This window comes from Colias croceus, chromosome 18 (assembly GCF_905220415.1).
Source record: "Colias croceus chromosome 18, ilColCroc2.1".
Taxonomy (NCBI): Eukaryota; Metazoa; Arthropoda; class Insecta; order Lepidoptera; family Pieridae; genus Colias; species Colias croceus.
Genome location: NC_059554.1, coordinates 4,313,899 through 4,340,151, shown reverse-complemented (window position 1 = coordinate 4,340,151; position 26,253 = coordinate 4,313,899). Strand labels below are relative to the sequence as shown.

The window sequence follows — 26,253 nt, the reverse complement described above, 5'->3', positions numbered from 1 at the left end:
CATTACATAGTTTTTTATTTTAGTTCGACTTGCAGATTCGAAATTAATTTGCATACCTAATGAAAACTATTTATTTATACAGTAAAGATGCATTTATTTTAAATTATTATACGTATTTTTGTTGTAAAATGTTTCTTCAAATTAAATTTTCCTTATAACATTGTAATGTGTTGTGAACATACAATAAAATACACTGTTATTAAAATTTCTGCTTTAACTTTTAAACAATGACTTGAGCATTTTACCATACACCAGACAATCTTAATCATCAATAAAAGTTTGTATGCTGAAGTAAACACACATAGTGTGAAACGAGGACAAACAATTTACATTTTCACTACAACACAATAACAAATAAATATATTTAGTTTTAAGAGATTTTAAAGCTTTCAATACAATATAATCTATAAATATACTCATGTATATTTTTATGTAAAGCCTGCTTCATTTGTAAATATTAATTGATTCTATATGCAATCTTACAAAATGCAAATTCATTTAAGCTATATTATGAATATCAGAAAATACTACTACAATAATTTATATAAAAGAATATAATTTGATGTCAAAAAGGGACTGAAGTAAAGTTTTATTGTTTTTGAAAACATAATTACATATTGCACTAAGGTAGGTATTAAATAACTGTTTTGCGTTTAATTGTTAATGGTGAAATTTTTAACTAATATTACTAGTTACTTGTAATATAATGAATAAATATTAAATAAAGAACTCGTATTATGCACACACACATTTACTTTTAATTCACTTATAAACACGATAAACTTAGATTGAACTTAACAAAGAGACAAAGACATCCAAAAAATAGCATGTGCCAACAATGTTATCAACCTTCAACTGACCGTGCCTCTTGAACCTTGAGTAATTAAAGGTACATACTACCTTAGTACCAGACAAATCAATACTCACTTTCTTCAATAAGTTAATCTCATTGCCATAACTACCGAACCCAAACAAACCTCTTATCGAAGTGTATGGCGCACTGATGCCGACGTAAGTTACCAAGTTCTCTTTAAAATTATTTTTTTTGTGCTAAAAAATTACGTAAATGTGTTATCATTATAGATCAGTAATGAATTATCGAAGATCACGTGTATATTCAGCTCCGATACCAAAAATGCCACCGGGTCTCTTAGAGTTAATGGAAGGTCTAAGTAAAGATGTTCTGAGAAATAATCCAATAAATATTTACGAGTTTTGTGCAGACCACATGCAGAAATTGTTACAGATACGTGACGATCACCGTAAGTATATCTCTGCTATTGAACGTCTCCTCTATACTTGAAATAGATATAGGTAGTAAACCAACTTTATAATTAGGTATACATATTTACAACTTATAAATATATGTAATAAATTTAAAAGATAGTCATATTTTTTTTTTAATTTCGTTCAATATAATAAGAATGAATGAAATATCTAATTTAGGATGTAATTAATAGTCGTCAATGTTAATTATCATGGTAGTTACTTAATTTAAAATTTTTAGTTGTTTTTGTGTACCTACTTTGTAGTATTAAAAATTAAAATTTTCAAAAGCTTTGGTGCCTATACGATGTTATTTTACTACACATTATTCTAATATCTGATTTTGACTTCTTTGAAAATAAATATGAAATGCTTGTTAAAATATTTTGGACTCCTTGTAACTTTTTGATCGAATTGGTTCGTTTGATGAAAAGTTTTAAGTTTATCAAAGTCAGGATATTTATTTTAATATTTTAGTGCCACTATGTATGTATTTTTTTTAATTAATATCAGTAGGTACTTGATACTAATATAACTTCGTTTTTTTTGCCTGTTTTCTTGCTACTAGAGTGGGCCCTAAAATTTTGAGAAATTGGTTCGATTCTCGTTGGAGACTGATATAATACATCTTGATGATAAGGCACGAAAAGATTTTGTTCGTAAAGAATTATTGTAGTTGTCAATCTGCCCCATAAACCAGTATATTTTCACCAAATTTCGCACATCTGTTCTTTTCATATCTATGAAATTTAAATGATGTAGTATATTTTAAATTTTGATTATAGCACATCAAAGTATAAACTTGGAACAAAAGATAATTAAGGCACAAAAAATAGTGAGAGAAAGAGCTAAACAGCGCCGTGAAACCTATGATAAATTGATAGCAGGCCAAAAAGGTAACTTCCTTAATAATCGTGCTTTAAGTTTACATGGATCAGCAAACGTTAATCCTGAAAATATAAAAATATCAGAAGGAGAATTACCTGTCAATCAAATAGAAGATCTTGATGCAGAAGGTCGGATCGTCATAATAGAGATGAATAATGATGATTTAATTGTGAATCGTGAGGCTGTAGAAGTACAAAAAATAAATGATCAGAATATATTTGAAGACGAGTCGAAAGAAAAAGGAAATGAACAAAATACCATCGATATGGGCTTTGAAAAAAGAGAGAATGAGAACCAAATAGCAATAAATTTGAAAGAATTTACAGATATTCCTAATAATGAAAAAATTGATGTTGACCAAAGTCTGACATCGCTTATTGAACCAAGCTTTGAAATAAATGCACCTGGCGAAAAATCAGTACTAAAAGAAAGCTTTAAAGAAGCAATTGACGATTTTGATCAAAATATTTATATTGAAAATGAAAACATAGAAACAGACGCTACTAAATTGAATAAACAATCTACATCTGTAGAAAATGCAAGGTCTGACGATGATAAAGACATACAATTCGAATCAAAACAAGATGAAATTCAACCGTCAGTAGTATTCAAACCGGCTAGTGCTGAATCAGAAATTATAAAACCTAAGTTAGAACAGTCAATGTCGGAACAATCATATAGTGCGAAACAACAGGAAAACAGTACGAAAATCACAGGTGACACCGATGCTCTTCCTGAAAAAAAGGATGACAATAATTTAATTAACGATGGTACTCATCACAATGGCATGGATTTAGAAACTGCTGCCATAACTATACAAAAAGTATTTAGAACCTTTCTTTTTAAAAGTAAAACAACCAGTATAGATGATGCTACAAACGTGGATATTAATTTGTTTATTAACGATAAGAATGTCCAGGTATTAAATGCTAAATATAACTGACTGAATATTTAATCATTTTTTATATTTATGGAGATCTTTAATCTTTTCCATTTAGTGTAGGTACATTTAATTAAGTATTTTATTAGAAAATTAAATGTTTCAGGAGAATATAAATATTTCAAATGTAAATATAAATAAAGAAAGAAGAGGCATAAGCAGAATGGATACCGTATTGCAAACCGTTAATGAAGAAAAGTCTTTGTCATTATCTACCGATGATTCTTCGACTTTATCTAGTGCAGCTACAATTATACAGGCGCATATAAGGGGATTTCTTGTAAGAAATAAATTCAATGTTAATAAAGCCTCGTCTTCGTCACTTCTTGACTCTGAATGTTTTTCTGGAACTTCTATGGAAACAGAAAGTGATCAACAAAAAGGGAAAACTATACTGAATATACATATTGTTCCTGAACGGGGGCACTTTACAAGTAGGGATGAAAGTATCATAACGTCAATGGATTTATCTATGGACAATAGCCCACCCTCATCTTCCAATTTACATCCGCATAGTTATGATATCAATGAACGACGAAAACAATTGAAAAGGGAAGACGCTGTTCAATCTGTCTCTCCGCCTAGCAATAACAGCAGTAGTAAACAAAGTGAAGATGTAGATTCAGTTAGGGAGTTGTTAGTACCGGAAAATACGGATTTATCAAAAAAGGTTACTGCCGATCCGTTAATTCAAGGCAATAATGATGTATGTCCTACACATAATGAAATTCAAACAGCTGTAGAAAAAGAAATGAATGAGCATTCACCACAGCCGTCTATTGAAAATCGCATAACATCTGATGAATCGGATGTGGTAACGCCATTCATTGAACAGAGTATAAGTTCAGATAACGTCAAATTAATGCATTCCAGTGAGTTTCATGAGGTAGTTTTACCCACAAAGGTGTCACGAAGTGACACTTCTGTCGTCCGTGGTGAGTGAAGACATCTAATTTTATCAGGTGATAAATTTTTACATACTATTGAGGCCACCGCATGATGCTTATTGCCCAATTTGGTAGTTAGTGGCAATTTGCGTTTGACAGTCAAACAAATAACAAGTAGAGTATCTTTTGCATTTATGCGTAGTTAGATCACGTATTTAGTTTTATATTGTAAATTGTAATTAGTGTATCTTATCAATATATTTAATCTAGACTATGAAATTAAGTTATCCCAAAGGTCTCAATATTTGTAAACTTTTTAGTAGAATCTTAAATACTTGTGTTTTTAATTTGACTACTAACTATATACTTAGTGCAATTTTATTATTTTCTTAAATCAATCTTGTCTTCAGCTCATTGTATTACTTTTCTTTTCAGAGTTCCACAACGTGTTAGCGTACTTTTTACTATGGAATTAATCAATCAACATTCAACGCAAGAATATTATTATATCTGGCACTGCTGTAGAAATTTTCATTAAAACCTATTTATATGAATTACTCTTTAATTACACGTTTGTCCAAAATAATAGTAAGGATTAATTACGGAAGCCTGCTCGAGAGGTTTCAGAGATATTGCAAAGAATATTGTGATCATCAAAATGTAATAAAACAATAATTAATTTTTGTAAATATCTTAATCTTATAATATATATAAAATCTCGTGTCACAATGTTTGTCCTCAATGGACTCCTAAACCACTTAACCGATTATAATAAAATTCGCACACCATGTGCAGTTCCATCCAACTTGAGAGATAGGATAGGTTTTATCCCGGAAATCCCACGGGAAAGGGAACTATGCGGGGTTTTCTCTGAAAACGCGGGTGAAGCCGCGGGCGGAAAGCTAGTAGATATATAGAGAAACTATAGTATATACATTTGTATATAGTATTTTTTTGTAAGTAAGACTTACATGTAAGTACATATTACTTTCTTTCAAGTGTACATTGAGACAACTGTACGAATTTTCATTGTTTATGAGAAATCAGAACTTGGTGAAATGTAAAGACATGTATAGGTATATAAATAAATCCCATTTTATACTTAAGTTCCAGCTCGCCCGAGCTCAATATTAAACATCCAACAAAGCAAACAAACTAGAAAATAATTTAAATGCTTTCAGGCTTTTTTAATTTATAATTGTTTATCGACTCTTAGATGAAATATAATTAAATGCGAAAGTTTTTGTTTGTTTGTTTTGTTACTCCTCGCAAAAACTGCTGAACCGATTTTCATCAAATTTGGTATTCACATAAAGGGTAACTTGAATTAACACATAAGTAGACCGTTGTTTTTATCCCGAAAATCCTATGGGAACGGGAACTAGCCGGGTTTGAACTTTCTACGCGGATGAAAAGCTTGTTTTTTAAATTTTTAAGTCGAATCGACGAACATTGTAATTGTAATATCTAGCTTCCAAAAAAATATATTTACTTATAAGTATCATATAAACATTGCTTATTCCATTCTAATATTATAAATGCGAAAGTAACTCTGTCTGTCTTACTCAATCACGCTTTAACTGGCTTTAACTACTGAACCAATTTGCATGAAATTTGGTACAGATATATTTTGATACCCGAGAAAGGACATAGGATAGGTTTTATCCCGGAAATCCTACGGGAACGGGTTTTTCTTTGAAGTTTACATAAAATTACCTCTAACCTACTACTACCTACTAATCGTTTTAAAATTAGGAAATAATTTGTTTTCATTTGGGTAACGAATAAATTTACATTTACTGTCCACTGGGCATATTGAAATTGGATATTAAACTATTTGGATGTGTATGTATGTATGTAATATTCTCAGAATTGCGCAGTTTTTGGATGGTTGTAAATTTTATGAGTGTAGGTATGTTTGTCCATGCATAACTCTAAATCTATAAGTCAAATTGAAAATTCTGGATATGCTCCAATTTGGGGAACGGTGGCAATTTTATCAGAATCAGTTTAATAGTTTTTGAGAAGAAGGCTAAATAGTAAATATGACATGAAAATACGTAACGGCTTAATTCACGCCTTCCGCTACTTAAACGACGGATGGTTAAATTCTTAAATTTCGTAAATTACTATTTGAAGAATACTTACGTACATCTACCCTATGTTTCATATTAACCCTGGGCCTGGATCTTCATTCACCTACAATTCACCCAAATCAGTGCAGCTGTGGTTAAGTCCTAAGAACATATAATTATTAGATTATTATTACATAGTATGGATATATTATGATATAATTTAAAGATTATTATTAGTATGGATATTGATAATGTACTTCCAGTATTGGTTCGGACAGTACTTTGTATAAGACTTTGTACATACAACAATAACTTTTAAACTTAGCTTTTAAATACAATTTACAATCTCTGCTACATTGGTGCTAATAGATGGTACGAAATGATAGTAGGTACCTGTAGGTACCTACTTGCCCGGTAATATTAATTCAGACAAAAAATAACAAGTCTTGTCAATAAAACCAGAACTAGGTTTATTAATAATTATTAGGTACCTATGGGTACCTATATTTTGTACTACTTATAATCTGTGGATAATGCTGGCTGATACTCTTTGGCAATTGGCAATGTCAAGTGTCAACTGTCAATGTTGCTCTCTTAGTATAGTTACTATACTCTTTGCTCTTAGTTGTCTAATAATTTAATAAACAGTCTATTTTTATTTTAAAATATAATAATCAATCGAGTCTAACTTTTAATTTTATATATACAAATAGTAGCAATGCCTTTACCACCGGCATTAGCAGCACGCCTCGCTAAACGTGGTATATTAAACTCGAATGGAAAGCCAAATACTGACCAACAAGTAACACAAAGTACGGAGGAAATTATTGCTGAAGATTATGACAATAAACCTGACGAATCTGGTGTAACAGAGAACTTTTGGGAAGGGATAGAAGGGGTAAATGTTGATCCTATTAAAGGGCACAAAGGATGCCCCAATAAAAGCAATATATATCATGAATGTTCCAAGTTTTGTGTCAAAACGTGGAAACAAGGTAAAGCAACACCAAGTGAAAAATATTTGGAAGATAAGAGAAAACTTTTAGATATATGGCCTTTACCACCCGGTTGGGAAGAAGTTTACGATGAGGGCACAGGCTATTACTATTTCTGGAATGTTCACAATAACTTAGTATCGTGGCTTCCGCCGTCACATCCAAAAGCTACGCCTTCTGAAAGCGCTGCGCATTTGCGGGAAGAAAGATTGCTAAAGGAAGGAGATGAAAGTGATGACAGTAGTGAAGCTTCAGATCAAGAAGTTCCTCAAAGACATAAGGAAAAACGACATGAAAGGAAAGAGCGGAGACATGAACCTGTCCACCATAGAGACAAAAAGAAGCAAAGAGTCAAAGATAACGATCTTGATCCTATGGATCCAGCATCTTACTCGGATGTGCCTCGTGGTAACTGGACTGCTGGATTGGATGCCCATGCAAAGACTGGAGTGGATACAACAGCTTCTGGATGTCTATTTCAGATGAGGCCCTATCCTGCTCCAGGAGCAATATTAGCTGCCAATAATTCACATAAAAGGTCTCCTTCACCTATTTAATAAAATTATAATCCAGTTGATTATAATTTATGATAGTTGGTAAGATAGGATTGAATTACTTGTAACATAAAATAAATTGTCAGTGTAAGTGCATTACTTATTGGTTGGTTATTATTCCCCAAGTGTATCCTAGACTATAATTTCAGCACCGATGTCATGTTTGTATTAAATAAAATTCTGTATATTTAAACTGTCTTTTCAATCTAATACAAGTTTTTTGTTGCTGGCTTTGATTATTATTCAGATGTATTAGTATCAACTAAATTAAATTTTAAATCGTAGGACTATCACATTTTATCCAAGAATTCTTAATACCTATTATGCCGGGTCCAGACTGGTGAAACGTAACATGCAATGTAACATGCAATGAAAGAATTCACCGTCCACATTGCTGCAATGTATCATGAAAGGTAACACACTTTGTAACAATTTCTCATAGTTTGGACGTCTTGCGCGCGCGAATTGTGCATTACACGCGCATGCTACGAGCATTACAAGCCGCGCGCGGAGCGATCCGAAATTTGTCGGTTTTTCGACGAACACAAAGGGGCGCGTAGTGTGCGCAGAGCAGCCGTTTGAGAACGCAACGAACATGGAGGACGAGACTGCGTGGAATTTTTGTTTGGTATATTTTGGTTGGTTAATTTATGTTTGGTATTATTAATAATGAAGTACTGATAATCGTCATAGCAAGAACGTGGTCTTCGGACTCCATGCTTCGTGTGATCTACCGGTTTGACGCGCACGAAAAAAACGTGTATGTTCGCGGCAGAATGGCGGAAACAGACGAACGCGGGATGTTCGTAGTGAATGCGCGTTATGAGCGCGCTATGCGTCCACACCAGCAGCGAACATGCAATGAAAGGCAGAATGTTACATTGCATGTTACGTTTCACCAGTCTGGACCCGGCATTACCTAGCCTAATTAGTAATTATTAGTTATTTGATAACAAAAAAAAAATAAAACATGCCTTATAACATTGTGTTTTTATCCCTGTAAGAGAAAATTAATTTATATAAAACAAGGTATCCGCCCGCGGCTTCGCCCGCGCAGTCAAAGAAAAACCCGCATAGTTCCCGTTCCCGTGGGATTTCCGGGATTGCGTCATTTTCCCGGGATATAAAGTAGCCTATGTCCTTTCTCGGGTATCAAAATATCTCCATACCAAATTTCATGAAAATTGGTTCAGTAGTTTAGGCGTGATTGAGTAACAGACAGACAGACAGAGTTACTTTCGCATTTATAATATTACAAGGATTATAAATCTTCATGGTTCAGCGGTTGATCAACATGGTTTTATTGTGGATGGTATTGAGCTTATTGTTTTGTTGAGATATTAAAAAAAGAATGTGTGCCGAGCAAATCTCAAACGAGCGAGAAATGTTATTATCAAAATCATTTTGTTTTCGAATATGCTGTAGGTAACATCTTGCTCTTGTAGGCTTAGCTTGTAGGTATTATTACTTTGAACAGATGAATATTTTTCTTTTTAAATATTACCGAAAAACCGATACAACCTAAACAAGAGAAATTATAGAGTTCAAGAAATGTGCCTGATTTAGTAAAAGATTTGTTATTTGAATTTTTCACCGAAATCTTGAGGTAACGTGAAAAATTTTAAATACAAAAGTTGTAGATCTTTTCAATACCTACTTTGTCATTTAACATTTTTCCATAGGAGTTGTAGTTTTGTCAGAAACTGTGGTCAGAAATGACATGGTAATAAAAAGACTATGGGTGATACTATACGAGCGGTTTTCCCGCCGCGGGATTCCGCTTCTGAACCGCACTAGTTACAATTTAATATGAAAGTTGTATGCTGCATACTACACTGCGCGGTTTCCCGTCGCGGTTCACAGGCGGGACAAATTCGACCGCCGCATGCAGCGTCAAACCGCCGCTGATAACCGGCGCTTTAAACTACACGGGCGGTTTCCCGCTACGTTACATCATTCGGCGCGGGACCTTGGCGCTCGCTCGTGATGTTCAAATGAACAGAAAACAGCGATAAACCGCGTCCCGTGCAGTTTGATGGTCTGCGGCAGCGTTGGCGAGCGGATTCCCGCGGCGGGAAAACCGCTCGTATAGTATCACCCTATACTAGAAAAACCAGATCGTGGTTCAAATTTTGTAACTACATAGATAAAAAAGACAGACAAGTACAGATAGTTACCAACTATCTCTTTCGTTAATACTGTTTAGAATTGGTTTAGAATAAGTAAGAGAATAAGCTATCTATTTCATTTCACCTCAAAAAAGGATTTCTAGGAATGTGGTTAATTAGAATTGTGCAGCCGCTCGCGACTAGCACAGATTTTATTTACGTTTGTTTTGTGAGTGTTTGGCCTTTGCCGATCTTTTCGCCTTTGGCGAACAACCTTTCCATTGTTAAAACTTCCAACTATTCCATTCAAGATAAGGAATAGTAACAATATCTTAATTAATAACGATAGTGACATTTGGAAAAAGAAGATATTTTTTTATATAATTTTAGTTGAATTAGAATTTAAATGAAACAAAGATTTATTCATTGTATATATTTTATTTGTCAAAATACAAAATCTCTGGTCTCATACAAATATGTATGTGCAAAATATAAATGCTTGTGGAATTATATGATATAAACTGTATCATAAATGCATTTCCAATGAACACATCGATTTAACATTCCTTTACAAAACATAACTGCAAATTTGTTAATTAGAAGATGTACACTTATAAGTAAATACAAATAATTTAATTCATATATGATACCTACGAAATTAGTAATAATAATCCACTATATATTTTTATTAGTAAATATAAATGTAGACACAGTAACAATAACAACACAAACTAGCTAACAAAAAAAAATCACTGGTGTGTTTGTGACAGTCTGAGTTTTTTGAGCATTATAAATTATTATTGCAAATATATTTAGGCTTTTCCATTTCCATTCATATGGTTACCATTTGTAGTAATGAAGTGCATGAGATCTTCTGAAGTCATTGTTCCCAAAGGCTTTTCGATATTTTCTTCTGTGAACAATAAGTAGAATAAGATAAGATATAATATTATACAGGGTACAAAATTATTTTGGCCATTATACTCATTAGGTTAAGTACTTTCGATATCAGTTTTAATTTTTTTGATATCTGCAATAGTAACGGAATAATCGCTTGTGCACACTTAACGATTACACCCTGTATGTATATATATTATATTCAACTGTTATATTATTATATTAAATAAATACTGTAATTTTTTTGAAAAAATAATACAAAAAAATATGCTTTTCAACAACTGAAATTATTATTCAACTATTAGTCATTGTTTTATAATCTGATTCATACAATATACATATTTGAAAAACTATAAATTACAGAAAAACAAGTATTGTGCATGCATTAAAGCAATATTGCTAGTACATGCACTATATACTATAATATACCATATACTATATACTATGATATTATAAATGCGAAAGTAACTCTGTCTGTCTGTCTGTTACTCAATCACGCCTTAACTACTGAACCAATTTGCATGAAAACTGGTAAAGAGATATTTTGATACCCGAGAAAGGACATAGGCTACTTTTTACCCCGGGACATAGAATAGGTTTTATCCTGGAAATCCCACGGGAACGGGAACTATTTTCTTAAACTGTGCGGACGAAGCCGCGGGCGGAAAGCTAGTAAAAAAAAAGACGTGTGGCACTCGGGGACTGCCGCGGTAAAGCTATTGCATGCTATGACTTCAAGCCACACCTCCGCCCGTCGGAGTGGGGAGCGTGAGGTTTTTCCGTTACGGAATTTCTCGATTCGGTCCCCGCGCTCAAGGCCCGCGATAGAAGCTATGCAATAGCCTAATAAAGAAAATACGTCATAATCTCAATGATTACCTGTCTTTACTACCACAACATAAGGAGATATGTCAAGGATGCGGGACACTTCGCCCAACGTTGGTTTGTTGTCAATGTTCACTTTGTAATACTTTTTCACAATAAATTTGTCGAGACTCTCCGCAGTGGAAGCGGACAGATTGGCCAGACGCTGCCGGGCGTTATCGGTTGTGAATACTCCTTTTAGCAATCTGTAAAATGAAATTACATTTTTATCACAGAGTCTGAATATATAAATTTAAAATTAAATGCACAAATGTAAAATGGTGTGGATGATAAACGTTTTATTATTAAGCTATTGCATAGCTTCTATCAAGGGCCTTGAGCGCGGGGACCGAATTCAGAAATTGCGTAACGTTTTTTTTTCTCCTTTATAATGTGTTATAGTGGTCCCAATGTGGTAACATATGTTTTGGAGTAGTTATTAATAACTTTCCTTGTCGATTTTATTAAATAGATGCAGCTGAGTTTATGTATTATAATATTTTTATTACTCTTTATAGAATAGTAATAAATTACCTTAGCATGGATATAATATATTACTTATTACAAGATTTCATATGAATAATACATATTATTCATTTAGGGCGGTGAATAAGGTATTTGTAAGAAAAATTCCACAACAAGATACACATATACCAACAAAAAGAGGATCAAGAAAATCATGAGTTAGATCCTTGATGAACTTCATAATATTTTTGATTTACATATTTTTATAAAAAATAGATTTATTGTTTATTTTTAATTTGCCATGTTTGTTGACAAAGTCATATTTCTAAATGACAAGAAATAATGATTTCTTTAAGACCATTGCTTACTAAAAATAGGTTTGTTTTCGTGCAGTTTTTACCAATTATTATTTAAAATTTTTAAACAACACGATGTTTAAGTGAATAAAAACAAAAACAGTAACTCAAAAGTGAGATTAAAGTTATCATTTTGGTCATATATAAGTTATTTTTTATTTCACCATATCATAATGTATTATTATATCTTACTAGATTTCCGCCCGCGGCTTCGCCCGCGTTTTCAAAGGAAAACCCGCATAGTTCCCGTTCCCGTGGGATTTCCGGAATTGCGTCATTTCCCCGGGATAAAAAGTAGCCTATGTCCTTTCTCGGGTATAAAAATATCTCCATACCGAATTTCATGAAAATTGGTTCAGTAGTTTAGGCGTGATTGAGTAACAGACAGACAGACAGAGTTCCTTTCGCATTTATAATATTAAAGTATGGATTACACGATTTTGTTCAAACACGGTTGAATAAACAACTTAACAGATTTGGATGAATTTGGGAATAAAGATTGGAGACGTGAGAAAGTACACAATATCCCGATTCCCGGCAAAGGGAACGGAACTATGCGGGGTTTCTTTTAACTTCGCGGGCAGAAAGCCAGTAAAAACCTTATTCCTTACCCCTTTTCATTAAGTACAGTGAGGAGTGTATCACCAGTTTTACGTAACAGAGCGAGCGCTTCAGCCACCGTACAGTCGGGCGATATTGACGAACATGGCTTTATCACATCCACGGGTACTTGCTTGTTCCACCACCTGGAAAATATTGAATATGTTAATAAATAGAAAAAATAGAACGTGTGTACCGAGCACACTTGTCAGAAGTAAAACTTCTTTGGCAAGATTCAAAGATAACATAATCGTCGCCTTACTCCATGTCGTGACGCAACCTTTAAAATTTTACTCTCACCGCGCCTATTAAGCAGTTTCATTTCAAAAAAGGGAGCATCAATATTCTTCTATGTTATATTGATAGGTGATAATAAAGCGATAGAATAAAAGATAAAGGTGTATTAAAAGTATTCAAACCAATGGATATCAATTCCAATAGTGAGTAGAAAATAGTCATTAAAACCAAATACAGCATACTTAATTAGAATTTGCCCAAGTATTTATTCTTAAAACATACCAAAGTTTGTCATTAACAGGCAGCGGTTTGAAGTGACGGGCCTCCATCCACTGGTCGGAAATGAACTTGGTCATATAATTCCTTATATTGTCGGGCAATATGACCACACAGCGCTGGCCCGCCTTCAGACTCTTGGCCACTTGCATTGCGCCCCACATGGCTGCACCACTACTGCCACCTATTTCGATTATTAATATTTTAAAACCTTTTGCGTATTATTATAATTTATATTGGTTATTAGTTTTTGATAATTACTTAAGTACCTATTCCTTAATTTTTCTGTGGGAATGTTTGGGAGATAAAGCTTGAAACCCTTTATTCAAGATAGCGACCATGAATTTGATATTAATTTTATCGAAGTTGTTTTGGCAAAAAGGAAGTCTAATTTTTTATGCGAATATCTGTGGTAATAAAAATTGTTAAGCAATCAAAACAGATTTTTCGCCAGCTATTTAATTGAAGAATATTTAGTACATTTTTGAAGATCCACATGCTTTATAATTTATAATTAATAATTAATGAATGTTAATCAAAACTATATGAAAACTGATATTAAATCATTACGATTATTATTTATGGGTCATTTCATACACTCATAATATAAACAACATATTCGTGTAAGTAATCGTAAACAATAATTATGTTATATTGATTAGCGATTACCCTTTATACAATTTTTAATTAATACCAACGCGAACGTAACAAATTATATCAAGTAAATACGCAGTACGATTTCATCAATGGGGTTTTCCCGTATTTATGTAATTTTACATGCAAAACGTATTTACGTATAAGCTAGTAACCTAGTGTTCCTTGACGGTCTGCATAATATTGGAGGTATTTCTGAGAAGACGATTTAATATCGCGTAGGAACTTAAATCATTAAGTAATGATCTAAGCGTAGAAAACATTGAAAAAGTTAATCGATTAGAAGTGCGATTGTGGTGTGTTCTTAGAAAAATATTATAATAAAACCCATCTGTTTGCATTAAAGTTACGGTTATCGCAGAGGTCGTCTTGAGATACAAAAGGTTAGGTATTATTTTTGTTTTATTTTTGGTAATATTTTAATATTATGAGTAAGCATAGTATAGATATTTCTAAGACAAAAAAGATTGTATGTGTGTTTATTTTATATCGACGCCTATGCCATAATAAAAAAAGGGATAGTTTAATGTTACCTATGTTGAAAATAAATATTATTCCTGTGTCTTTACCAAATTACGCGATTATGAAAATTCTTCCTCCGGCTGAACGCTGAAGGCTACATTGTTCCAACTGGCATATAGGATATTAGAGCATAGGTTATATTTTATTTTTATTTTATTCATTCCTAGTATAGTTGTAGTTTTACATAGTATTTTAATACATAATTCGAAAGTTAATGACGTAACTATCATACTCGCATAAAATCTAGCTTCGAAGAAAATTAATCACGCATTATTTTATCAGTATTTATCAAATCAGACCACATAATCAATGCAACAATGGAGATAAAGCACTGCGTGATTTTTATCGTATTCAACACAGGAAAATAAACCATGTTGATAATTCAAGATAAAGCTCAATGCAACGATTATATTGTTTTGTTTTTTTTTTCATTCGATTATATAATTAATTACCTAATTAAACACGGTCCAAATGTATGAAAAATAAAACCGGCCAAGTGCGAGTCGGATTCGCGCACCGAGGGCTCCAAAGAAACCTATTTTATTATTATATTGTAACCTAAAATTTATGCGTTTCAATTCTTTCCTTTTGAGGTTTGGAACGCTAACACAATTCTAAAATATTTAAAATATCACATACCACATAAAAGTCCTTCTTCTTTAATAAGTCTTCGTGACATTTGCAACGAGGTAGAGTCTTCTGTTTTGATCCATTTGTCAATTACTGACCTATCTAATACTTTGGGCAGGAAATCGTAGCCGACACCTTCGACCTATATGTATACAAATATACACAAATAAAACTATATCTACATCAATAAGTGTTCAAATTATGTCATTTTTTCATAATAATAACAACTAACATAGCTTAGTAACTACAAATAATATATCTGAGAAAAATCCATACTAATATTATAAATGCGAAAGTAACTCTGTCTGTCTGTCTGTTACTCAATCACGCCTAAACTACTGAACCAATTTGCATGTAATTTGGTATGGAGATATTTTGATGCCCGAGAAAGGACCCAGGCTACCTTTTATTGCGAAATACCACGGGCAAAGCCGGGGCGGACCTCTAGTAAATTATATTTCTATAGTAAGTAAAACATTTTACTGTTTCAATATGTAGTAAAAACTAAAAATATAAGAAATTAGAATTTAAATTCGTGTTTCTTCGATAAAGACAACTCAATTTGAGCATTAATCAATTGGAAGATGCATCACATGTCATGTAATCACGATCTGTAAATATTTCATCTTACGATGTTAATCTTGTTATAATAACTCAAAGTTATTAATTTAAATATTTGTTCAGCTCACTGCACAGTCTAGGTCATTTTTACTTATTCGAAAACTTACATGACATAATTTTTTGTAATGTAGTTTCATGCATAGGTAGTCGTGATAAAATGATTTAGACAATTCATAACTAACTTTGCGTAATAATGTAAAGTTACGCAAGTCGGATTATAAATGGTTATTTAAACATAACAGTTTATCATAAGCTTATCGCCAAGTGCGACACGAGTTTAAATAAAATATTATTGACCAAATGAAAAATATACGACTTGAGTTATGTTGTTAACGAGCATTGTAAATAACGTTGTATGTGATTGCAATCTTTATAACGTCAGATTTAAGTTTGTATCTGCTTAGTTTAAAGTTATAATCTATTATAAACAAGCCTTAAAATCAAATATACATATACAGATGAATCTTTTCTATATGAAGTAACTGTTTTCATTCAAGTATCAACATTGAAAATAATACAGGTGTGATGAAGTGTGTGAAAGGTGTAAAACTTTTAATTTTACAATCTAAACAAAACACGAAACAATATTCCCGATTTCCCTTCTTTCTATTTAATGTTTACTAAGTTACAATTCCCACATTCAGAAGCAAAGCAAAACCGGATAAGTCCTTATTCTTACCTCATACATTTGCACGTCGCTTTCGTTGATCTCTTCAGGTTGTGCCAGTATTGACCCGTATGGGTCCACTCCCACTATTACACATTTGGGACATCGTTCCTTTATTTTGTGCGCAATTCCAGATATTGTCCCACAAGTGCCCGCCCCCACCACCACCATGTCGATATCGTCGTCCATGGACCAGAGGATCTCCTCCGCTGTGGTGTCGTAATGTGCCAACGGGTTGCACACGTTGTTGTACTAAGGAAGAAAATGTATATTTTTATCTTGCTTGAGTATCCTATTTAAAAATAAGATTCACAAGATATATCGCGATAAACCATCGCTCCTATTATGGTAGATGATTCAATATGTACATAATAATAATATAGATATTCCTTATAGATAAGTAATTCATCCTGCATTCAATAAATAAAATAAAACTAGTAGTTTTCGATCTTTTCGTGATAACACGTTCACTGATTTAGGACTACGTCATATCTCATCAGCGTCCTTTTGGATGATCATAAGCCGAATCTTATCAAACAATTAATATTTTAATCCGATGCAATTAATTTACGATACTTTAGGTATCTTTCCAAGAAATATTACGTGTTTCATTATCTGGTCGATGTAAGAAACACTCCCTTTATCATGACGAATTATTTAATTAATTGATTACAAGATTACAAACCATGGCACAGTTGTGGTCGTTGATATGGGAGCGACGTGGAATATTCTAGTGGAATATATTGAAAGGACGAACAGCATTCCGTCAAGGACTGCGCTGATAAAGGAAACCAGTAGCAAATGGCGGATTCTAATAAGTTTATTTCCGGTTTACTAGACACTGGTTCATCTTATTTAAAAAAAAACGCAAAATAATGAAAACATACGTATGTAAATGAGTAAAACTAATAGGTACCTACTTTCTGCTTCAAGGTTAGTTACAGAGATTTTATTAAACAGCAAATTGATATGCAGCACGTAAAACAATACGGTGTAAATAATAATTAATAGACATGTACAGGCTGAGAGGATTTGATTTATATATAAATTTAATGGATAATACGGTAACTGAAGGTAGGTAGAGAACGGTGTGGCGAATCAAAAAATAATGCAAGGCCCACAATTCGACATTTTTGGAAAATTACTAAAATGTCCTCGAAACTAAAAAAATCGTAAGCACCCATTCACATTTTTATCAAAAAATGAATGAAAATATTTAGTATTTTCTAAATCTAAAAAGTTAGTTACCTATGTATTTGTGATTTTATACGAATTATTATCGTAAAATACGGTTGCAATGAGCATTAATATGATATTTTAGAGGTGGTTTCACAGCCACCCGCGTAACGTTTCCTTTTCTTCTTTATCTTTTACCATGGGCAGTCTGGAAGAGATCGCTAGTAAGCGATAAGACCACTTTATGTACCTACCTACCGTGTTAATCCATTTTGTATGATTGTAGATATTTTACTTGGTGTGGTATATTAAATTGATAGATAAATAATTAATAACTTCAGGATTTTTTTTATCGAGCCAAATTTTTCCAATCGTGTTTTGGAAACAGTCATCCCATCACACATACGTTCATATAGTACTTATGTATTAGATATTTCAGTGCAAAAAAACTTCAATATTTTCAATTATAGCTCAAAGATAACAGTCCATTTTTCCGTTTTCACCTAGTAAGAGCCCGAATAATAATTTATGAAGAATTTTATGCATCTAATTTATTTATGTAAGTATCTATTTTTTTACTATGAACTGCGTTCTGACTTGGGTAATTTTTCGTATTTATAAACCCAGTTAAGGTTTGCGATTTTTTTTATTCTATATTTTTTTTTTATTTAAGGCATTTGCATGCCTTAAATGCTGATTAACTCTTTTTAAGAATAAAATAAAATTTTATGTCGGACGATTTATGTAGTCATAAGTGGCACCTATCGATATCGTGACCTACCGTATAAATAGGTCGCGTTAAAGTATTTCCCTGTGGTATTTCCATTTCCACACAGGATTTCCATATTTCTATGCATATAGTGCGCATGCCGCATATTGCATACTAGACATTCATGTATTGTACGACAAATTTTTAAAACAACAATTTTTACGATTTAAATAGGTAACTTTACGTACTTTTGCGGAAAAAAAAATTACAATTATAAATCAATGATAACGGTAGGTAAATGTTGAAAACTAATAAACATTATAATTTATTACGCTATTGTTTGTTCAGTTTTTTATAGTTTACATTAGTTTTTATCATTGGCAATCGTTATGGCTATTAAGTAGGTACAACGAGCAATTTGTCATACGAGATAAAAGTCAGTGGCGTATCAATCAGCATCTTTTATTCAATTACTCTTTCGTACTGAGAATATACTCTGATAGGTAATTGTTTTGCTATGGAATACTGTTTATTGCGAACAAAAAACAAAATAATTTGGCATATATTATTAGAAGCCAATTGATATTGTGTTTTGCATAAGTACCCTGTAGGTACGCCTGGAGTTCAAGGCGAATCATTAGATCGGTATTTACCAGTAATAGTAACCTAATACATATGCAAATTAATGTTGATTTTGTATCGCAACTAAATTTTATCAGATAGATATTTCAAATTCGAAACATATTATGTATATACAATTATATTACTTGTTAGCCGAAACTTTAAATTTGTTCTTTATAAATTCAATCAAACTTAAGAATGTGATGTAAGGCAGTTTCACAGATCACAAATGTTGCAAACAATATCTTAAATTATTTATTTCATATTTTATGTATGATTTTTATCACTGATATAGCCTTTTGTGCACTAGATTCTTTTATTACAAGTATATGAATAACAAGGGCTTTTAAGATATTTGGTTCATTACAAAACTACACATATTATATATTTTAGTACCTAACTAATAATGTTATAACCAATTTACTTTAATCCACCTACCTGGTCTAGTAGAACAGCATTAGGGATTTCTTTGGATAATCTTTTTGCTACCATAACATTACTTTCTGGTGACATTGTGGGGGCTTCCGTAGGAGTTCTGATGATTTCCGCTCCCAAGGCTTTTAATGTGTTAACTTTTTCATCTGACATTTTCTCTGGCAATACTATTATGCATCTGTAGCCTGTTGATATAGTATTTATATTTAGATTTAACTCTATAGTTTTTGTAGAGAAATATTAAAATAAAAATCAAATTTATTTTCTAAAATATAACTACTTATATCTGTATACATACATTAAAGTATTTTTTTTTTAAATCATTAACAGCGATTTTTTTTTAATATTTACCTCGTACAGCAGCAGCTAAAGCCAGACCAATTCCAGTATTTCCAGATGTGGGTTCAATGATGACAGACTTCCCTGGTACTAGTATGCCTTTTTTTTCTGCTTCCAGAAACATTCTGTAAGCAATTCTGTCCTTCACTGATCCACCAGGGTTTAAGAACTCACATTTTGCATCTAAAAACAAAAGAGTAAAGGCAATTAATTTCAGATGTTTTATTTGATAGATAGTTTCAATTAAAACTATACTTACAAACATCACATTCCAAGCCCTCTTCTTTGGGTATCTTCGAAAGTTTCACTAAAGGTGTATTACCAATGCATTGTAGAACATCAGAATATGTCTTTTGATTTCTATCCCTAAAAGTATAAGATATGATATTAAAAGCCCTTCTTTTGCCTCCTTTATTTTTCATATAATTATAAAATATGTTTCATAAAAATATTTACAGATTTTTAGAATACAAAGGCAAAAATTTGATATCAATGGAAAGTTAAAAATATTTTTCTAACGTGTTTCGAGGCAGTATAAAAATAAACTTCTCATTTGAACTACATAATAAAACTGGATGCAAAAATAGTTACTGTTGCTACATTATTTGCATTCAAAAAAGTTTTAGTACTTACAATGCATGAGTAACATGGTTTAATTCTTTAAGGTTAAAATAGTTTGTCGAGTTTCCTGTACCATTTTCCATTTTTATTGCTTTTAAAACTTGATTTTTAACCTTTTAATAACAAAATTATGAAAGTTTGGAACTATAATTTTACTGAAATTAGTGAATATAATATGATTCACATAAGATTAAAAATAATATATTTAGCAATTACGCTCGTAAAAAAATAATACATTTACAGATTTAGATTATTTTAACATCACACTTCTCCGCTAACTTCACAACACGGACTGAATGGTTGCCAGCTATGAAGTCCTGTTTTGTCTCTGTGACGACTTAATCTAGTGTTGCCAATTCATGATTGTTCGTATGCTCATGAGGGTGAGGAATGAGGTTGGTGAGTTTTAAAGTGGTTTTAAATATGATTAACAAATCAGGAGTAGATAATATGTTATTTAAAAATAATTTATAGTGCTAAGAAAATTAAATGGCTATGGATAATTATTATCTATCCAGCATGTTGGTTTTATGGGTAAAATAAGAAAATACTTATGATTTTGATAGCCTTATCAGTCAGGTCGTTCGACTCCCGAGAGAAATAAAATATTTTTCAGTTTTGGGAGTGAGAACATTTACATTTTTTAATAATAAATAAAATACTTTTAATAAAATAAAAAAATCATTTATTGCTTCTCATATCCTTAGCTCATATCACATTTAATATTGCGTTACACGGTATATTATAGTTGGATATAGTCTATATCCAACTATAATATACCGTGTAACGCATACAAAGAATACAAAGAATAGGTCATACAAAGAAGCAAAAGGCTGCGTCTCAGCTATTGCTGTCCAAAAACAGCGATGTGTTTTTCAGCCACCCCTAATGATAGGATACAATAAATGTACAATTCGCATCAAAGTAGCTGTAGGTAGGTTAGATACCTATGACTATCTGATTTTATGCTTTATCAGTAATTTTTTGCTACACTAAGCTATAACCGGTGTGATGTACCTACTTGTAAAAATATAGTTTTTCGAATTTTTGCCTGTTTGTATGGGCTAATCTAAAAATTCAAAAAGTACCTACTTAAGTAATAGATTTTCTTCAAAGAGATAGTTTTTGACGTGAGGAGGGACATAGGAAAGGTTTTTCCCGGAAATCCCACGGAAATGGGAATGGTATAAAGGTCGACATTCAGACAACCATTCATATTTTTGTACAGGAGATAAATTAATCATCATGTGACATTAAAGTGTGTCCCTGTGGATATTTCCAATATGTGTGCGGAACTTTTTTTACTTTGATAAGATTACTATTTTATCGTTTTATCAAAATACAAGTGACTCGTTGTATTTAGTTCATTTCGGATTTAAAGTTGAAAAAGAAATATTTAATGTAGGTACCTATTCCTATTCCTGAGTGAAAGCTATTTTTATTAAATTTTTTGTATTTAAGTCATAAGAACACAGTTAACATGGTAAAAAAATATGTGTTAAAAATATGTTTTACAAATTGAAGTACATTACGATAGTTACAATTATATCCCATAATATCTACTTTTAATTATTCTGTGGTTGTAGTCACAATATAAAACGCCTGGACTCTGGCAAATAGACCAGTGCCAATCCCGTCCAAAATGATAAAAACCTTAAAAAAATCGCAGTAGGATGAAACTCATTAGAAAAGGAGGATAATAATATGATAAAAATGTAAGGAAAAATAAATTACGGTCAATCCGAGATCCGAATCCTACTGTGATTTTTTTTTGTATCAAAAATTATCGGCACTGGTCTAAAAGTGGACAGGGGATATATACTTGAAATAAAATCCAAATGATGCTCTATTGTTATTTGTTATATATTCAGTATGCAATATTGTATAATACAAGGTTGTTCATAAAAGTTTTAGAAGTCTTATTTTTGATGGTGCATGATGTAATTGAGGACGTCATCTGCAGTAGCGACACTTTCCGGGATAAAATGAGCTGAAATTAAAACAGTATGGAAATATAAATAAAAATTACACTTAGTTATGTGTTTCTCTAACAACGCATAGCAAATGCATTTAAATACATTTACGCGATCTTTACGGACAAATAATTTTTAAAAGTTTATTTTTGTTGCTTGGTGTTTAACTACCTTGTTCATTCTCTGCAGTAATGTTTCTTCCGATAACCACAAAATCAGTGATATCTAATACTCTGGACAACAACCCCACAGTAGGCATTCCCTTTTTTCCATTTTTTGCAAGAGTATAGCAATGTTTCACCAAATAATCAGTAACTTTGGCATTAAAATCGAAGTCTTCAGAATCGTGTCCAGGAAGCTTGGTGGGATTAGTTGCATAATTTCGAAAACTGTCTTTTGAAACTGCACCTACAAAATGTCTTTAAACATATCTTCTAAATTAAAAGTCGCTTCATTAGAAAAAAATAACAAAAATTATGTTCAGAAATGATTAAGTTTCCATACCCTTCGTCATTCACTACGATAGCGATATTCTCTTTTCCCATTTCTTTTATAGCTTCACGACACGTACATTCAGTATCAACTTTGGGATACTTGTGGTTGGGGGTAATTTTTGTAATTGGATGTTTCCACCACCTAAACAGTTAATCGCTATAATCTATACTATATTATATTAATTTATATTAATATTAATCTATACTTATATTATAAAGTTAAAGCTGAAGTTCGGTGTTAGATAGCCCATTCATCGATGAAGGCTATAGGCTATTTATTTAACATTACCTAAGACCAACAGGAGCGGAGCGACGAGGGTGAAACTGCGAAGCGCAACTATAGTGTCTTATAAAACTAATAACTAGCTGGACAATTATTTTATTCTGTGTATTCAACTATATATCTACCTCATGGTGTGCTCAGGCGGGTCCATGAAAAGCTGTGCTTCCATCCACTGATCGCTAACGAATTTAGTCATATAATTTCGGATACCATCTGGTAAAATTACAACGACACGTTTTTTTCCATCGAGTTTCATCTTTTTAGCAGCTCGTACAGCGGCTGCCATGGCTGTGCCACTGCTGCCTCCTAAATTATTTAAATAATTAAAATAAAATAAATATTGTCTATGGTTCACTGTACTTATGTACGATCAAGTTAAGTAAAATACATTCGCGTTCGAAAACAATATAAATATGTATTTTTGATGCGAACCACACAGTAGTCCTTCTTTCTGACATAATTTTCTAGCCATTAGAAATGATTCTTCATCCGTTACCACTTCAAATGAATCGGCTACCGATTTGTCTAAAACGATAGGAATTTCAGATCCTCCAATCCCTTCAACCTGAAAAGACAACAACTAAGAAAGACTAGAAAAATTTAACAAAATATTAACAAAGAAACTCTAAATGATCTGTTTACACACTACACTACACACATTACATGTAGATAAAATAAGCTCACTCTTTAAAAAAATATTTACGTTACGCCATTTACGCATTTAATTTAGGTACGTTTTATATCATTAAAAAAAAACTTTTACCAAAAACGGGTGACTCTTCCCGTTGACATTGAACATGGTAGATCCATCTGGTTCTGCGACTACGATGTGGCAGTCGGCTAGACGTTCTTTCAATTTGTGTCCGACGCCAGACATGGTCCCTCCAGTACCAGTTGCCAACACAAACATATCTACTTGGCCCAAAGAATGCAAGATTTCTTCAGCAGTCGTTTCATAATGTATCTTAGGATTCATGGGATTTTCAAACTGTTGGATTAATATTATTATTAAATTATTTTCTTAGAACGAATCGACATAGGTAGTTATTAGGTAGTGTTTAATAGTTAGATAGTTATTAATACAATAATTTGGTTATTTCATGTATTATTATCATGTAATGTGTATTTAAATACCTGATTGAGTATAACTACGTTCTCGGGATCCTCATCGTGTATTTTTCGAGCAATATCAACGGATGATATATTTGTTTGGATAACTTCCGCCCCTAGTAGTTGCATGGTTCTAACTTTTTCATCAGAATTTTTTTGGCCAGTAATAATTATACTTTTATTTCCTAAAAGTAAGTATGTATGAAGACGTACATATGTGTGAAGACAGGTACAACACTTATCTATAAATGTTAATCTACTGCTAAATCTTCTGCTATGTCAATTAAGAAACAATAAAGTTTCCAAAAGTAAACGTAAGTACCTACTTGAGTAAAAACTGTGAAACAAACGAACTTACCCATAAGGGCAGCATCAAACGCAACACCGATGCCAGTGTTTCCAGAAGTCGGTTCTACAAATATCGTGTTTTTCGAAATATTTCCCCCTTTTTCCGCATCTTTGACCATGGCAAGAGCAATTCGATCCTTGATAGATCCGCCAGGATTCATATATTCACATTTTGCGTCTAAAATTTTCTTTTAATTTAGGTACGTCTAGTCTTAACAACTGTTAACTAGCTGAGTTTCTAGAACTAGAAACTATTTAACTGTAGAGTGTAGAGAGGAATTAAAACAAGACGAATAAAAGGCAGAATATGAATCTAAGAGACATCAACTAGAAACCAGATAGAAACTAAGAGCCGCCCGATGACTGACTTTCTGGCGACCCAATTGATCAGGAAAAGCTCTATGTCATGTTTTATTTAAATATCCATTTAAAATCAATTCACGTTAACAAAATATTATTAACTAGCTTTCCGCCTGCTCCTAGTTCCCGTTCCCGTGGGATATCCGGGATAAAACCTAGCCTATGCTGCTCAGTGAAGATGCTGCTTTCTAATGATGAAATAATTTTTGAAAGCGGTCCAGTAGTTAATGCGTGAAAACCATACATACATAATTACAAACTTTCCCTCTTTATAATATTAGTATAGAAGTATGTCGAATCAAATAAGCATACAATGCAAATAAAATAAATAATACAATGTAAATAAAGTAAATAAAATAAATGTAAATAAAAATAAAGTAAATAAAATAATAATACAATGAAAAATACTCACAAATTTCACACTCCAATCCATACTCTTTTGGTATTTTATTTAACTTTACAAGAGGCGTATTTCCAACAAATTCTAAAATAGAATTATGAATTTTTCTATTTCCCCTAAAACAAAAGTATATATAGAGTATGAATGTTTCGGATGTCTAGGGTATGTTAAATATTTGGAAAATCTAAGCTATCCTCTATAGACAACTATACAGTCTTATATCGTATATATTATACAGTTTGAGTACTAGTACTTTTTAATTCTTGTTGAGTGCATCTTTTGTACCTTCGCATCTGAGTACATAATGGCTTTCCCATGTGGATATATTATAAAATCATCTAATATATTGTCTTACCACGGTTTCAAATGAGCTGCTTCATTTGGAATGCAAGATAGCTTATGTCTAGCGTCAATTAAATTGAACATTGTGATTTGTGAACGCAGAAGTGACTTATCGATATCGATGGGACAAACTAACTTGTAGAAACGATACTGAGCGAGTGTTAAAAGAATAACAGAATCTCGATTTATTAAATGTCTATATAGATATTTATGACCCATAAGTATACCTATATTTAGCTTATCAGCAAAGTAAGATGCCAAGATGTCATTCATGTGGAGTAAGTTTTAACAATAGCTATTTTCATGGTCATATTCAATTTTAAATCTAGTAAAAAAATCGTTGACGTAAAGATAAAAAGAGCAATAAAAATAGATTTCTATAAATAAAACTTTTTTATTGTTCTATAATTAAAGCAACAATTATTTTAATTTGTTAACAATTCATTAACACTGTACCTAATGTACAAAACACGATAAAAGGAAGTATATACATAGAACTTAAAGATAACAATAACAGTTAGAACACATTTATAATAATAA

General features: G+C 32.1%; 4 protein-coding genes across 5 annotated transcripts; 2 read left to right on the top strand and 2 right to left on the bottom strand.

Annotated features, from left to right (window-relative positions):
• Nucleotides 1-911: 911 nt before the first annotated feature.
• Nucleotides 912-4,522, top strand: LOC123699950. Of its 2 annotated transcripts, none has more exons than XM_045647007.1 (4): nt 912-1,262; nt 2,052-3,073; nt 3,201-4,029; nt 4,417-4,522. In XM_045647007.1, the coding sequence occupies exons 1-4, from the start codon at nt 1,067-1,069 to the stop codon at nt 4,455-4,457; spliced, it is 2,088 nt and encodes a 695-aa protein (XP_045502963.1). In that variant the 5' UTR covers nt 912-1,066; the 3' UTR covers nt 4,458-4,522. The 2 variants fall into 2 exon arrangements, with proteins under 2 accessions (XP_045502963.1, XP_045502964.1); XM_045647008.1 differs by having other exon boundaries at nt 3,201-4,056; nt 4,417-4,503.
• Nucleotides 4,523-6,694: 2,172 nt separating this feature from the next.
• On the top strand, nt 6,695-7,798 carry LOC123699962 (polyglutamine-binding protein 1). Its single transcript, XM_045647022.1, has one exon. The coding sequence runs from the start codon at nt 6,775-6,777 to the stop codon at nt 7,606-7,608; it is 834 nt and encodes a 277-aa protein (XP_045502978.1). The 5' UTR covers nt 6,695-6,774; the 3' UTR covers nt 7,609-7,798.
• Nucleotides 7,799-10,517: 2,719 nt separating this feature from the next.
• On the bottom strand, nt 10,518-20,712 carry LOC123699954 (cystathionine beta-synthase-like). The gene is made up of 10 exons (XM_045647012.1): nt 20,416-20,712; nt 20,042-20,148; nt 19,795-19,965; nt 19,447-19,628; nt 16,515-16,754; nt 15,224-15,356; nt 13,415-13,592; nt 12,907-13,041; nt 11,490-11,680; nt 10,518-10,626 (listed from the first exon to the last, which is right to left on the bottom strand). Exons 1-10 carry the CDS (start codon nt 20,484-20,486, stop codon nt 10,526-10,528), a joined length of 1,509 nt encoding a protein of 502 aa, XP_045502968.1. The 5' UTR covers nt 20,487-20,712; the 3' UTR covers nt 10,518-10,525.
• A 1,537-nt stretch (nt 20,713-22,249) lies between these two features.
• Nucleotides 22,250-26,252, bottom strand: LOC123699953 (cysteine synthase-like). Its single transcript, XM_045647011.1, has 10 exons — nt 25,727-26,252; nt 25,384-25,487; nt 24,622-24,789; nt 24,288-24,448; nt 23,917-24,141; nt 23,586-23,718; nt 23,279-23,459; nt 22,881-23,012; nt 22,548-22,795; nt 22,250-22,393 (listed from the first exon to the last, which is right to left on the bottom strand). Exons 1-10 carry the CDS (start codon nt 25,984-25,986, stop codon nt 22,323-22,325), a joined length of 1,683 nt encoding a protein of 560 aa, XP_045502967.1. The 5' UTR covers nt 25,987-26,252; the 3' UTR covers nt 22,250-22,322.
• Nucleotide 26,253: the final 1 nt, after the last annotated feature.